The 15,855-nt window shown below is 42.4% G+C and overlaps 1 protein-coding gene across 1 annotated transcript; it reads left to right on the forward strand.

Moving 5' to 3' along the window:
* The first annotated feature begins 8,232 nt into the window (after positions 1-8,232).
* On the forward strand, positions 8,233-14,637 carry bpnt2 (3'(2'), 5'-bisphosphate nucleotidase 2). Its single transcript, XM_034555847.1, has 8 exons — positions 8,233-9,020; positions 9,486-9,558; positions 9,924-10,070; positions 10,189-10,348; positions 11,650-11,745; positions 11,911-12,072; positions 12,472-12,606; positions 13,479-14,637. Exons 1-8 carry the CDS (start codon positions 8,902-8,904, stop codon positions 13,619-13,621), a joined length of 1,035 nt encoding a protein of 344 aa, XP_034411738.1. The 5' UTR covers positions 8,233-8,901; the 3' UTR covers positions 13,622-14,637.
* The last annotated feature ends 1,218 nt before the right edge of the window (positions 14,638-15,855 follow it).

The raw sequence follows: 15,855 nt of genomic DNA on the forward strand, positions 1-15,855 counted from the left end.
GTGTGTTAAAGGGAATTCCGGTGTCGGTGATAACAAACAGCCCCGCTTTGTCCTCGTCATTTTGATGTCCTGATGGCCCAATCCCAGTCTCCCCCTCAGACTGGGAGGCGCGTTCCCTCAGTCCGTGAGGGTATAGTTCTGTCCCACTGTCGAGTGTTTGGGGCCCTTTATGAACTCTTTCCTTAAGTCAGCATTAGATGCAGACTTTTCCCAAGTGTATTACCGACAATTCATAGCAATGTGACTTTAAACACGCCGTTACCAATGGAAGCATGGGTGATGTGTGTTCACCTTGGCAAAATACATTAACACAACATTAAGGATTAAAAATAAAAACACATGAAATCAGAGATTTATTTATTTATTCATCAAATATTTAATTTAGCCAGTAACGCTGTTTTGACTAAAACAAGTAAAAAAGATTCTTTGAAATGAATTGCGTGAGGAAAGAGCTTGGAAAGTGCCGTCCCATTCATATTTACACCATGTTATGCCCTCACAGCCTCTCACCCGCATCCATTTACCAGGTGACGTCAGAAGGTCCCTGAGGGTTTGAGGGCTTAGGGGGGACACTGGGCCAAACTCTGTAACAAATCATATCACTTTGAAGCAGCAACACATGACACATAATTGAGCTCCATTATCTTCCCTACATAAATATGAGCAGAGGTCACAATCCCTCCTTGATCACTCAGTTTTACTGGGTGTGGTGTTGGAAAGAGGTGAGTTAATACCACAAAACTCCACCCAAGTTGTGACTTATAATTGGACACCTTACTTACTGTACTAATATAGTCGTACAGCAGAAGAATCATTCAACTGCCCGTGAGCTGTTTTGCTTATCTGTGACATTCCCTGGGTTTATCAGGATGGAACTCTAGTCCAGACTCGTTCATCTCTATTGTCCAACAGCAGCAAAAAAAACAAAACAATAATTCAATTAAGGGCAACAATGGAATTGATTACTCACTAAAAAAGAGGTACCGGTACATAAAAAGTTTTTATGTGGTTCATAAAGTGCCCTGACTGCTCAGAGAGGTTGAACCGGATATGAGAAGAGAGCCACACAATAAACATACAGTTAGATACACGCATCCTGTTTACGCTGCAGGCAGTTAATCAAGGGGAGGATTGGCTCTTGGAGCAGTCCTGTCGTGCATCCCTCATTGTCAATATATTGTGTTTCTACTGTATATAACTGTGACCAATGTGGCAAAAGGTGCCCGAGGGAAGAACACGAAAATGTTGATCTCCATATCGATCAATCTATTTCTATATATCTATATACTGTATACTGTATATAGATATATATAGTAATAGATGCACTCTATGTGTGTTTCTATTGCTGCTGTTTACATACCTTATGATGCAATTAAAAAAAAGGAAAAAAAAGTATATATATATATATATATATAAACAAACACACACAGGAGGAAAATCTGAAAGATTCCCTTTTTGAGAATACTAATAAAAACGTGTTGTTTTCTTGCAACTCAATACATAATACAAAATACATAATACAAAAATAGTATATATATATATATATATATATATATATATATATATAAATAGATATAAATAATGAAGTTTTAGAAATAATAATAATAATATATATATATATTATTATATATAAATAATTTGCATTTTTCTCAGTTCCTGACCAATGTCTTCTCTCTGTGTCTCTCTCAGGTAGACATAGAAATGTGTTTTGTGGACCAGGCATGCATCCTGTCCCTGGTCGAGGGTTGAAGCATGCACAGTTTAAGTGGCTTCAAATCTGTATTTCTTGTTAATATTGATTATTTGTCAAAAATGTGTAAAAAAAAACTCAGTCAAAGTTGCAAAACATCTTAAAGGGATAGTATGTCTGTGGAGAAGTAACTCATACAACCACGTTTAAAACAATCCAGAGTATGACTACAGTAGATGGCGTTTGGAGGAACAGACAGGAATATCATCACAGGAGCTAATTATTGTTCTGCTGGAAAGAAATCTATCAGTTGAAGTGAACGCTATATTTAGAATATACTCGGCTCTTTAGCTCTCTGTCAGACTCACGGGTTAGTTTGTGTTGTTTGACTTTGGTCTTTTAAAGGGTTGGTAATTTATATATTTATTACCTCATTTATTTATTTCGCTATTCATCTTAGACATATTCATTTATTTAATTATTAGAGACTCATGTGACATCTTGTAGATCCAGGGTCACTTTTCCGCAATGCAATTTCATGGCAATCCATCAAGTAGCGGTTAAGAAATTTTACTCCAAACTACACATGTTAATCTGGTACGAGAGTCATTAAGATTCATCATCTGGGAACCATGTAAATATAGTAATCCATCCATTCAATTTTGACGTATTAGTGTGGACCAAAGCGGTGGGCCGACATCCCCATCCTTAGAGCCCCGCTGCTAGTGTGACTTACATTAATCCTAATGTAGGACACGCAGCTACTCCACACAGATCCACAGAAGGTAGTCACGAGACTCGCTACTTATTTTAGTGTATTTTTCTTGTGGAATCATACCCAAGAAGACTTGAGGCTGTAATTGCTGCCAAAGGTGCTTCAACAAAGTATTGAGCAAAGGCTGTGAATACTTATGTACATGTTATGTTTTTGTTCTTTATTTTTAATAGATTTGCAAAAAACAGTTTTCACTTTGTCATTATGGGTATAGAATGTTGAGGAAAATAATGAACTTAATCCATTTTGGAATAAGGCTGTAACATAACAAAATGTGGAAAAAGTGAAGTGCTGTGAATACTTTCCGGATGCACTGTATAATAATAATAATAATAATAATAATAATAATAATAATATATATATATATATATTTTATTATATATAAATAATTTGCATTGAACCAAATAAGCACTGTTGTTACCCTCACCTAAGTAGTACCAAGCCAATCCTAACTGACCACAAGTCTGGACCCCAATCCCCTCAAGGCATAGTGTGGCTGGCGCAATGCTCTGGAACCACAGCATAGGCAGTGCTGTGGAATTGGGACCGAGCTAGCCTTGTGACAGGGTTAGGAATGATACCCTTGAGTTAGAAGCTAACACCACTACTGAATATACACATGTGTTCCAGGGCTATTTAAAGTAGTCCATAGCACAACCATTCTCAGTCAGGGTACAGGTATTTTGTGGCTCAGCCCTTGGAATTCTGGGTAATGATAATGACCACCAGTGTTAGGGCTTTGTAAATATGGATGTAGGACTCAGACCATATTCATAAACAAGTAACTTGTATGTGCTGATTGGTGAGATGGGCCACACATTAAATCACATTTCTTCCAGCCTTCTAACTTCACTGCAGTGCTGTTTAGGTGTTTTGTCTACCGGAAACACGAAAAATCAGATTTAATTGTCTTTTGTTATTTTTTTAAATGTGACTTATAATGGAGCAGCGAAGATAAATTAGATGCAGTACCGTGTTTCGCCACATCAAACAGTGATTAGCGGGTGGCGCTGTTTCCTCAATTTGGCAGTGAAACTGCTAAAAAGGCTGTGAACAAGAGGCAGTTTGAACTTGAGGAAGTTGTAAAGCCTCTGGATTTCCTTTGGAGAATCTCAGTCAAAGAAAGAATAATATATATATATAATGTAGCTAGGTAATGCTGTGTAACATCTTTAAGACGTACTTCATGCTCATAGTCCTCCGGTGAGAAGATAACTCCAGTTTACAGTGGTTACAAATAGCTTTGCTTTTATCAACTACGCCGTCTGTAGAGATTTTAAATGAAAATGGCAATTTAAAAGTACCTTTCTCCATGTTCTCGGTCAATGTGTGCTACAGTGTTATGCCAAAAAAGAAAGAAAATGCTGTTAAGACATGAATGAAGTGATGAGACGGGAGGATGAAATTCAAAAAGTAAGAGTGGAAAGAAGGATCACTTATGCAGAAGCTGTTACAGAATCAAAAGTAAGGTACAATGTTACCAGGACTCAAGCAAGAGAAGGGGATCAATAGCTACAAAAAGAAAATGACAGGATATATGTGAACAAAAAGGATTTAGTAACATTCATTGCAGGAGTGATTAACAGCACGGCAGAAGTAAAGTCAAAAAATGATAAAATCCAGTTGATAGTCAAAGCAGCAGTGAACCACTTGGGACTAGTGGGAATGACATGGGAAGAGGTGAGGGAGAACCTTACTAATCAGTCAAGCCAGGAATCACCAAGGGTTGGTTAGCACTGATAATGGTTATACTATTACAATGGAACGCCAGAAGTCTACTGGCCAATGGCCAGGAATTCAAGCATTTCATTAAAGAAATGGATGTGAAACCAGATGTAATGTGTGTTCAGGAGACTTGGTTGAAACCTACTTTAGATTTTGTAATACATGGGTATTCAGTAATAAGGAAATACAGAGATCCTGTGGTAGGGGGAGGTTGTGCTACATTTATCAAACAAAATATTCCATATAGGGTACTGGAAAAGGGAGACAGCCAAGAGTATATAGTGGTGGAAGTGTGGGAAAAAGCGGAGCAGGTGGTTATAATTAACTACTACAATCCATGCAAACGATTGGATTTGGACAGCCTACAAAAAATTCAAGGACAAAACGGAAATAGAATAGTGTGCGGATTTCAATGTTCACAGTACAATGTAGGGGGGTCTGCAAACAGATTGAAATGGAAGGGTAATTGAGGATTTGATGGATAATAGGGGTCTGATCTGTATGAATGATGGTAGAGGAACAAGGATAAACATAAATACAGGTGCAGAGTCAGCATAAGATATCACAGTAGTGTCTAATGCATTGGCTGGATTAAGTAATTGGGAAGTTTTGACCGCTACAACAGTAGGCAGTGGTCATTATCCAGTATCATGTTTGATAGGAGGAAAAGTGGAAGTTAGACCAGGAGGTGGAATCCCAAAATGGATCTTTCAAAAAGCAAACTGTGAGGAGTTCCAAACGTTAAGTGAGGGAGCAATGACAAAGATCGACATGTCTGGAGATATTGATGACATAAACAAGCAGGTAACTTCACCGATTATTATGGCAGCCAACGGATCTATACCCAGGAGTAAAAATAGGAAAAGTAAGAAACTTGTTCCATGGTGGACAGAGGAGTGCTGTCAGGCTGTTAAAAGCAGGAACAAAGGATTTAGACTAGTCAGAAGAACCCATAACATGCAGCATTTGATTCAATATAAAAAGGCACAAGCAGTGGTGAACGGTACGACAAGCGAAGAGAGAGTTGGAGACACTTTTGCAATAAAATAGGAAAAACTACTCATGTGGGAGAGATATGGGGAATGATAAAGAGGATGGGAGGAGATAGAAGGGAATGGGAATACCCAGTGTTGACTTCTGACTAGGAAACAGCGTTCTCCAATAGGGAAAAAGCAGAGATAATGTCCAAAGCATCTATGAAGATTCATGGTTCAGATAAGCTGTCGGAAGAAGAAAGAAGGAGAAGGGAAAGAAGAATGAATCAGCATCCAGGTGTGCTAGAGAAGAGGGAGAAAACACATGTTAACATTGATGAACCTTTTACAATGGCAGAGATGGTGAGAGCAATAGATGGATCAAAACCCACATCGTCAGGGGACGATCAGGTATGCTATGTCATGTTAAGGCACTTTTGAAGCTGCTGTGCCTTTATAACAGAGTGTAGGAGGAAGGAAAGTTACCAAGCGTATGGAAGGAGGCAGTCGTGATCCCAATTAGAAAACCCGGCAAGGATCCATCTAAACCAACCAGTTACAGACCAATAGCGCTAACATCAAATATGTGTAAAATAATGGAAAGGATGATAGCGGAAAGATTCTCATATACGCTTGAGAAGAGAGAAATGCTGGCAAGTTTTCAGAGTGGAAACACCATGGACCCAGTGATAAGGCTAGAGACTGACATTAGAAAGGCCCAGGCAAATAAAGAGTCAGTCATTGCAGTGTTTTTTGACATTGAAAAAGCTTATGATATGATGTGGAAGGAAGGTTTGCTAAGCAAGATGCACAAAATGGGAATTTGTCTATAACTGGGTAAAGGATTTTTTGTTTGGAAGAAAAATTCAAGTACGGATTGGGTCAGACATCTCAAATCAATACTTAGTCGATAATGGTACGCCTCAAGGCAATGTGATTAGCATGCTACTCTTCATCATTATGATTAATGATATATTCACAAAGGTACCAGTAGATACAGTATAGGTAGGTCTCTGTTTGCTGATGATGGGGCATTGTGGAAGAAAGGAAGAAACATGGAACATGCAGTCAGGAAGGTACAAGAAGCAATCAATGAGGTGGTGGAGTGGGGATATGAGGGGTTCAGGTTCTCAGTGGAAAAAACACAAACAGTCTTTTTCACCAAGGATGGGATGAAGCTAACGATGTATGGGAAAGAATTAGAAAGAGTTGGAACATTTAAATTTAACATGGGGAGACCATATCAGGAGAATAGAGGAAAAATGCAAAACAGTTATAAATGTGATGTGATGTGTGAGTGGGAGGGAGTGGGGAGCCAGCTGTTCATCATTGAAAACCATGTATGTGGCCTTGATAAGATCGTTGTTGGATTACGGGAGCATAGCATATGGGTTAGCAGCTAAATCTCTAATTGGTAAATTAGATGTGGTTCAGGCGCAGGCATTAAGAGTATGTAGTGGAGCTTTTAAAACATCGCCAATCCCTGCCCTGCAGGTAGAAATGAGAGAAATGCCGATGGATCTAAGGAGAAAACAACTAATGGCAAACTACTGGGCTAATTTGCAGGGACACAATGATTATCACCCTGCAAAAGGAATGTTGCAGGTGGTCTGGGAGAACGGGAGGAGCCAGAAAGATAACTTTGGTCGGGTAGGCAATGACATTGCGAGGGAGTTTAATGTGATTGGTCTGAGTATAAGCCCCTCTGTGGTTTACCCAGTGGTGGCTCCATGGTCACTTGTGTGGCCTGAAGTTGACTGGTATCTGTTAGGGGTAAAAATTAAAAAGAAAGGAATAGGGGATTTGTTAAGTGCATTTGAATATCAAGTAATGAAACTATACAGTGAATATACTAAGATTTATACGGACGGTGCTAAGAAACCTGAGACAGGAGTGACAATACCAGACAAAGGAATAGGGATCAACAGGAGAACATATGATAGTCTAGAGGTCTACACAGTGGAGATGGTGGCAGTGCTGGTGGCATTACGATGGGTGGAAAAGGCAAAACAGGAAAGGGTACTAATATGCTCCGATGCAGCTTCAGTCCTAGCAAGCCTAAGATCTGAAGTCCTTCAGTCAGTCACACGAATAACCAATCAGGGAGGTCAGGTTAAATTCATGTGGGTTCCAGCACATATAGGAGTGAGTGGGAATGAGAGGGCGGACAAGTTGGCAAAGAGGTTTTAAAGAAAGGAGACATAGAAATGAGGATTAGCATCAGTAAGGCGGAGGTCAAGAGCATTAACTGAGAAAACGTCAACCAAATGTGGCAACATAGGTGGGACAGAGAGAAGAAAGAGAGACATTTGTATAATATTCAAAGGAGCGTTAAGGTTCTGTGCTTGGACCAATTTTATTTACCTTATATATGCTTCCTTTGGGCAACATGATCAGGAAACACTCCATAAACTTTCATTGCTATGCAGATGATACTCAATTATATCTATCGATCAAACCACCACGTCAACTGTTCTTGCTCATGAGTTTACTCCAATTATTCACTGTAAATTATATATATATATATATATATATATATATATATATATATATATATATTAACAGTTAAGCTGATTTAACCTGTGAACTAATAATAAACTCTGTGCTCGTTAGATCCTCCAAACCCGAATGATATCTCATGTGTAACCGCTACGGAGAAACCAGAGCCAGCGGATCATTTGAAAAAGTCCTGCCGACATCAGGCTGTTCTCGGCGGCCACACTGAGCGCGACCGCCTGGCGCTGCAGGCTCACCGGTCCCGCGAGCCGGAACTCTGCGAAACCGTCGGCGCATATTTTTTATCGGCTGAATCTCGACAAACCGACCCCAGATTTGATGCTTAAACTAATAACTTCTCGCCTGAAAACATCCTAAAATTACATTCCGTGACTCAACAACAGTAGTATTTAGAAAAAGTCAACTTTCAGTTGAGTATTTTCTCCTTCCCCATTGCTCCCCGTCGCTGGTGCGAAATGCATTGTGGGATATTGGCTCTCCAAAGTACGCACAAGTCTCCTCTGATGCATCCTTTGGAAACTGGGCGGATCAAGTCACATCCGGGCATTTTTACCGTGCTTTGCGAGAAGCGGACTTTTGAATTGGAACAGTACTTGGGCCGCGACTGGTGACGTTTCACAAGTCCACAGAACACAAGTACGGACAAGAACGCATATTGAGAAACGGCCAAAATCAAACCCACACTGATGACGACACCAGCGATAACCCGGATAAGAAGCAGGCAGCCCGTGACCCCTCCTCGGTGTGTACGTAAGGAGGGCAGCAATGACGGAACAGAGGTGTGATTGTTCCGCTTCGCCCCCCACACCAGCGAGCTCCCGGCCCGCGTCAGCGCGTTAACGAGGAGAAGAAAGAGCGCAGTCAAGCGGCCCGACTAACGGAATGTCGGTGCGGCGCTCGGTTATTCGGGAGACTTTGACAGACCGCCGGTGCTGAACGGGCAGCCAAGCTAATCGAAATTAGCCCCCGTGCGTCAGGGGTTCCGCGAGGCTGCGGCCGCTCGCTCCATGACTGTCGACGTGCTCTTCAGAAACAGGGACGCCAGGTGCGAAGCGGCGAGTGAACGCGCGAGCTGCCTGCTGCTGTGACGGCCACGTCGGCTGACGTGAGCGTATCGCCGCAGCTATCTCTGCTCGGTCGTTTTTGCGAGCACTTCTGTCCTCGGGTTTTTGTTTTTTTTGTCATATTATCCATAAAAAACTTCTAAAGGGGTGTCTCCGATGGCTCCGATGGGTGTCCGACTGTCTCCGCTCGGCGTGGCGGTGTTCTGCCTCCTTGGAGTCGGCGTCATCTACCACCTGTACTCGGGGGTCATCTCAAGCCGCTGGGCCGCTTTCAGGTCAGACCCCCCCCCCCTCGTTTCCTTACATGGTAATGATGTAACGTGGCATTCTCTCTGCCATGACAGATTTGTAGCTGCAGGTTAATATTCCATGCTCAATCAAGTGACCCTGCTGCTGACTAAACCTCAATGAAGTGCACACTGTACTGTGTCTGTCTGCATTGAATGGAGAAGGCCTTAACTAGACTTGAGATGTGTACCTTCTGATCAGAGCAGCCATGACTGCTGACCTGAATGCATTACCATCATCTGGCCTTCTGTGGGGAAACAGTGATTAGTCTCTGCAGTTGTCTGATTGTGAACCACAAACTATCAGCATCATCTGATGAACATGGCCAGGGGGCAATGTCCAAAACTTTCCCTGTCTCATTCACTTTCCAAGAGCTGATATGGCCGACACAGTTCCGGTGTGAGGAAAGGTCACAGTTGTAACGTTGTCCTTCTGTCCCCTGCTCTCTGCAGACAGGGGAGCAAAGTGGATCTGAGGGACCTGCTGGCGGTCTCGGTGGAGGCCGCGGTGCTCGGAGGCACAGAGGTGAAAAAAAAAAAGATCTTCATTTACACGGCTCAATGGACAAATGTTGAGTAGGCTTTTATAATATGTATGTTTAACTAAGATCAGTTATCACATTTATTTTGTTTATTTTTATCATGGTTTTGTATTGGAGGTACTAAATGATCTGACCGTAGCCACAAATGTCATAAGGGTGTGACCCTTAGTTTCACAACTTATGGCGTAGTAGCCTGTCTACTATATATTTCAGTATGTCCATTTTATCAACCGTAGGACCAGGCTCACATTTAATGTACTTTATAATGTTAATGATTTTCTGATCGTACTGAAACTTGCAAATGTGGAATATGAGCCTTGTCTCTTTTTCCGCCCCTCCCCCTCCCCAGGTGAAGAAGGTGCGCGATGAAAACGGCCTGAAGGAGAAGTCGAAGGGCAAGACGAGGGAGGGAGTCGATGAGCTTCTAACCATGGGTGACCTGCAGTCTCATAGAAAGATGTTTAACCTCATCAGCAACACCTTCCCCGATGTCACGGTAAGCGCAAATCGCTGTGCAGGTTTCTTTGTTTATTTTTTTCAGTCATCTAATAACTTATTTTTAAAAAAACTACGCCCAAGGCACATAACTGATACTTGTGCCTGCATGGGTTCAGGTGAACAGCGAGGAGCATGACAACATGGTGGACAAGGCCGCGTCCTGGAGCCGGGACATTCCCGCCGACATACTGGACAAGATCGAGGGGGGCAAGATCGTCCCCGCCGAGAGCGTCACCGTGTGGATCGACCCTCTGGACGCCACACAGGAGTACACAGGTGTGCCTTTTTTAATTAGTATTCTACCATTATTTATGTAAACGTGACTCTAACATTCATGGCCCCTTTTTGTAGCAGAGGACTCTTTTTAAAGGGACAGTTCACTGCACTCAACACGCTGTAAAAATACAATGGAAATACCCAACAGCATCTGCCGAAGTACACCCACTTATCGTATCCCAGCATGTACTCATGGACGAGAGGCTCAGGCTTTCGACAGTGAAAACATTTATGGCGTCTCTGCTCGGGCTGAGCTGTGCCGTTGGCTAGCTAGGTGGTGCTAGCTATCGATGCTCGCCTCCCTCTGTGCATTGACACAGTTGGCGGGTGTAGTTTGGTGCAGAGAAAGCATTTCTCGACAACTCGGCCACACACATGTGGTTAGGGTTGCAAAGGGGCGGAAAGTTTCCACGGGAATTTTGGGAATTTAAAAAAAATACAAAATGTGCGTAAGTTTTTTTTTGCAAAAGCATATAACAGGGAACTTAAATGTAGTTGAGAACAAGACTATGCACGCCTAGCTCAGCTGGACCCTGAATGCAGCTGGTTGGGAATAATGTCTGCCAGAAACATAAACATAAAACGTTCTGTTGTTTTTGAACGTCTTTGTCATCAGTGTTACGTCTGAACGTTTCACTTCGCCTGGCAAGTGTGAGAGCGCCGAGTTCCGTAGAGGCCAAGAGCGGTATTGCAGACAGATAGAGATTTAAATTATAGCTGGCAACATATTGAAAAAAATAACTGAGCTAGCTCATTCTTTGGAGCTGAGAATTTAGCTCAACGTTTTTAATTATGAACTGAACTAGTTCATTTTAAAATTTGTGAACTAGTTCATGTAGAAAGTGAACTTTCCCAACACTGTTTGTCATTACCTAGCATATTGATTACTTGGTAAACTGAAGCCATGTTCATTTTAATACCAAGTTTATTTGTATACAGTAGACTAACTTGTTACAGGTGAGGAGGATCTTGATGAGGTCCAGGAAGAAAGCATTTAGACCTGAAAGGATTCAGGGAAAAACACTCCAAAAAAAAAATTTCAGGTTGGGGGTGGTGATCATAGGGAATACACCTTTTTTATTCAACGTTCATGTTTTTGTTGTTCGATGAAAGAATAAAGTTCTACTCACAAAATGTCGAGGTATGACGAGGTAAATACAGTTAAATTACCCCAACATTTCCAGTTAATTCCCGTATATTCCCGTGGAAAGTTCCCGGAATTTTGCAACCCTGCATGTGGTGCTTGGTCTCATCTTTCTTATCTCACCCTCTCTTGTTTCTTCCCCCCCCCCCCCAAATAGAGAATCTGGTGAAGTATGTGACCACAATGGTGTGTGTGGCCGTAGATGGTAAACCAGTCATTGGGGTCATACACCAGCCGTTCACTGACTTCACTGGTAAGTGTGTGTAATGCATGGCACCTCCATGCCATTAATGAAGGAACCTGTCAAATGTACTGTCGAGAGCTTTTAATGGTTAAGACGATGGTCAACAAAATAACATGTATTGAACTTCTTCCCCCAAATCCTCCCTCCTCCCCCCCCCCCCCCCCCCCCCCCCAGCCTGGGCGTTTGTAGGTCAGGGGTCCAACATGAGTCCCCGTGCGTCCTACAGTGACAGCCCTCCGAAGGCGATTGTATCACGGTCCCACTCCGGGAAAGTTAAAGGCTTTGTTCAGGATGCTTTTGGAAATGGCACAACCATCATAGAAGCAGGTGGAGCAGGTGAGAAGAGATTAGTTATTGTCATTAGTTATTATTATTATTATTATTATTATTATTATTATTTGTCACCTGACTTGCCATTTCTATCTTCATGAGCTAACTAAATGTTATTTGTGGCATGTTGCCACAAACATTTAGTTTAGAAAGTGTTTCCACTGCATGTTACATAATGTATTGGCACCACTGCGTGAGGAGGTAAACCTGCTAAACTCCTGTAATGCAGATGGGTCCTGTCCTTTACTGAGGGAGGGCAGCCAGCAGTAAAGAGGTTCATGCAAAATATGCTCTTAATTTGTAGGAGTAGATATCAGAATACTACTAGTATTCTAGTACTAGTGATAAAGAATCACATTGACCGTGCTCTCTTCTCTATCTTTTCTCACTCACTCACTCACTCAGGGTATAAAGTCCTGTCACTTCTGGACATGCCTTCCAGTGAAACCGGTTCTATGGACCAAGCAGACGTTTACATCCACGTCACCTTTATTAAGAAATGGGACATCTGCGCTGGTGCTGCATTACTCAATGCACTGGGTAATTATTTTAAATTTTATTTTGAGTTCTCCTGCTGATATTACAAGAACCCTTTTTGGTGGGCATGTGTTGTTTAGTGGACTGATTTAGATGCATGTGAATCCTGATTGTTTTTCCCACCGAGCCTGTGAGAAGAACACTGAAATGTCTCGTGGTGTCATCCAAGCTGCTCTGACTGGCAGTTTGTTTCTGCAGATACCCACCTGTCTTAGTCGAGCCTTTAATCTTTATTCACTCTGCTAAATGCTGATGCAGCATTCCTGTTGCCTCTGGAAATAGACCTTGCACCTCACACAAAGAGATGCTAAAATGCAGCAGGATATCAATTCCACTTCACAAGGCCTGCCTCAATAAATATGTACGATATTTAGACATCGCCTCAATAATTTTTACGTTATCAACCTATCGTACGATATTTGGACATTGTTTTTGCCAATCTCATGCCAGAATAAACAGCAGGTGTTCCTGACCATTAGAAGACTTGGACCTTGCGTAGACATTACACATTTTTGTTTACAGAGCCAGAGTCCATTTTATTTATGGGTTTGGTTGTGTGGTTTTATTTTAGTTTTAGGATATTTACATTTTCTAGTCTCTGAATATTCTCAATAGTTAAATGTTCATTGCTCTTTGAATTAGTGCACTTGCATTATTATACAATTACATTATCATTATCAGTGGCATAGAAATGGTCCTAAAAATGACTGTCTTTTATTTATGGGAAAATCTGTCATCCAACAAAAGTAATTATCCTGACAGCCACAAGCAATATTGCATCTTTTTTTTTTATCGAATGTGTTTTCATCTCTTGACTGGATGTTTTAATGGGGGAAGTGCACTGAACCAATGACATGTAATCTCCATGACTGTAGGGGGCCACATGACGACGCTAAAGGGAGAGGCCATTGACTACAGTGGAGCGCCGCTCAACAAGGGAGGCCTGGTGGCCAGCGTTGGTGTGGACCACCCGGCCTTACTGGAGAGACTGCCCAACTTGGATCCTGAGAAGCACTGAGACGCATAAGGACAGAGCCATTGGCAGTTCAGTCAGGTTGTGGAAAGGCAACATGTGGCAGCGCCTGGGACTGGGACCATTTCACCAAACATCTCCCGATCGGATGGGTTGGAGTCACCGTCGCGGGCCACCGAGCAGGACTGTGCGGGAACCAACATGGCTGCTGCTAGACACTGCAATGGCTGAACCAATGGCTCTGAACTCGCACTCCTGGACATGCAACTATATTTGCAGCTGGGAGAAACGGTACCCCTTCCTCTCCACATGCACACAAACACAGGCTCAGAGAGAGCACCGGAGTCCCTTACCCCTCACGACTCTGTCAGACCGAGCAGCACAAAGCGGGACGTTACAGCGGAACCCATGAAGGGCCTGACGGGACTTTAAGACATCGACATCACGCGAGAGTCCAGTGAAAACGCAGGATGAAGGGCGGGGTAGCATTAAGGTCACATCGGCTGGTTCAGTTTGTGAAACCACCAGGGTAGCTTGTGATAACAACCCCTTTGTTCACCAGCATCGGTACACCGCAATAGTCCACCTCACAGTCTTACAGTGCTTCAACAGCTACAGCTGCTTCAAAGTTGTCATGTGAGAAGGAGCATTTCAACTTTGGACTGACGGAGAACACTGACTTACATTTACCAAGTCGCCGCGGTTTCTGTTAATTGGACTTGTGCACACGGCCTCTCAGCCTCTGGTGCAAGAGGACCCAGCTAGTGTATTTTGTTTTTCAAACATTGATCTTCACTTCAAGAAAATGTATTTCAGAAAATCTAATTTTGGACTGGGCATTGTGGAGTATATCAAATCTGTCTTCAGTGACAACCACACATTGGATGTTAGTTAGTTGACATATTAGCCTGAGAGGGTTTACAAAAAGGTCAACTCCTAAAAATGTATGAATTAGGCCAACTCAAAACGATAGTGAATCAATTAGATTTACTCTAGATTTTTCTCATTTTTTTTATCCTTAAAAATTAAAAAATTTCGTGTGTGTATTTCCCACAAACATAGCACATATAAAATCTGCAAAGTGTCTAACAAGAGAAGCAGAAACGGCTTCCTTGTCCTCGTCTCCCAGGTGCGGGAAAGTGGAAGGGAAGCAGTGAGTGAGTGAGTGATGGATGGATGGATGGATGGATGGATGGATGGATGGATGGATGATGAAGTATTTAAAATGGCTCTCCTTCGTAATCACAGGTGCAGCATATGTCTCACAAGCCAATCAGAGCCGACTGGGCTTTTTACGTAGGGATCTTAAAGAGACCGGTGCTAAAACTGAGTGTTTCCGACAGAATATACAGGTATATTAAGAGTGACGGTATGGTAAAAATGTGTTTTTTGGACACTAGAAACCTGAAATACAAGTATGGACCTGGAAATTAACATATGTCCCCTTTAATGAGCCATAACCCTGAGTGAAACTAACATTAATCTTCCTCAACACCCTGTAAATATGTGTAATGAACTGAAACCATAAAGCACCGTGACACTCATCACACCTCCGGTACGAGCCGTGTTGGCCGGTTTACGGAATTTAAAGACTGGTTGGCAGCGTTGTCAGCGCTGCTGAGGACAAAAGAACAAGTCCCATCCAATATGTACTGTCTCCTGCATGTCTGCCCCGTGTTGGAGTGGGTCTCTAACTAACCCTGACCTGCCTCCTCCCCGCTTGGAAAGCGTTTCAATTCAGTTTATTTTGTATAGCCAAAATCACAAATTACAAAATGTGCTCCTGAGCAATCAGCTGCGTACGCTCCCAACCTGAGAACGTGACCTCTTGACCGTACACTGTGGGAGACGCGTGTACTCGCATGGTTTTGTATTTTGAGTAACTTTGGCCCCTCTAACACTCCTAAACTTATCTAGAAATGTCTTTCTGTACAGTCATGTCCATGTCTCCAGAAAGATGCCGTTCCTAGTGACCCGTCTGAGGTTCTGCTTGTGCGATTGATGACCCTTGTGGTGGAAGATTTCTATGTTTGATCAGGAGGAGAGTTGTGGTTCAAATATTCAATTGTAACAAACAGTCTTCAGAGTAATCAAAGTTGTCTTTCTGTTTATTCAAGCTTGCAAGCTGGGAAAAGGGTTCAACAGCCACGTATCTCAGTCAGCTGCCGAAATCTCTTGATTCATACATTGTATTACATCGTGATTTATACAAGCATATGCACCCCCCTCCAGGGCCCACTAATGACGACAAACGAAGAAAGAATGTGAATGTCTTGGAT

This window comes from Cyclopterus lumpus, chromosome 17 (genome assembly GCF_009769545.1).
Source record: "Cyclopterus lumpus isolate fCycLum1 chromosome 17, fCycLum1.pri, whole genome shotgun sequence".
NCBI lineage: Eukaryota > Metazoa > Chordata > Actinopteri > Perciformes > Cyclopteridae > Cyclopterus > Cyclopterus lumpus.

What these genes read in the sequence shown, in the direction of transcription:
- bpnt2 (XM_034555847.1), top strand. Translation starts at nt 8,902, where the DNA reads ATGGCTCCGATGGGTGTCCGACTGTCTCCGCTCGGCGTGGCGGTGTTC. An exon ending in CGGTGCTCGGAGGCACAGAG is followed by an intron (nt 9,559 to 9,923) that starts GTGAAAAAAAAA and finishes CCCCCTCCCCAG; the next exon opens with GTGAAGAAGGTGCGCGATGA. An exon ending in ACACCTTCCCCGATGTCACG is followed by an intron (nt 10,071 to 10,188) that starts GTAAGCGCAAAT and finishes GCATGGGTTCAG; the next exon opens with GTGAACAGCGAGGAGCATGA.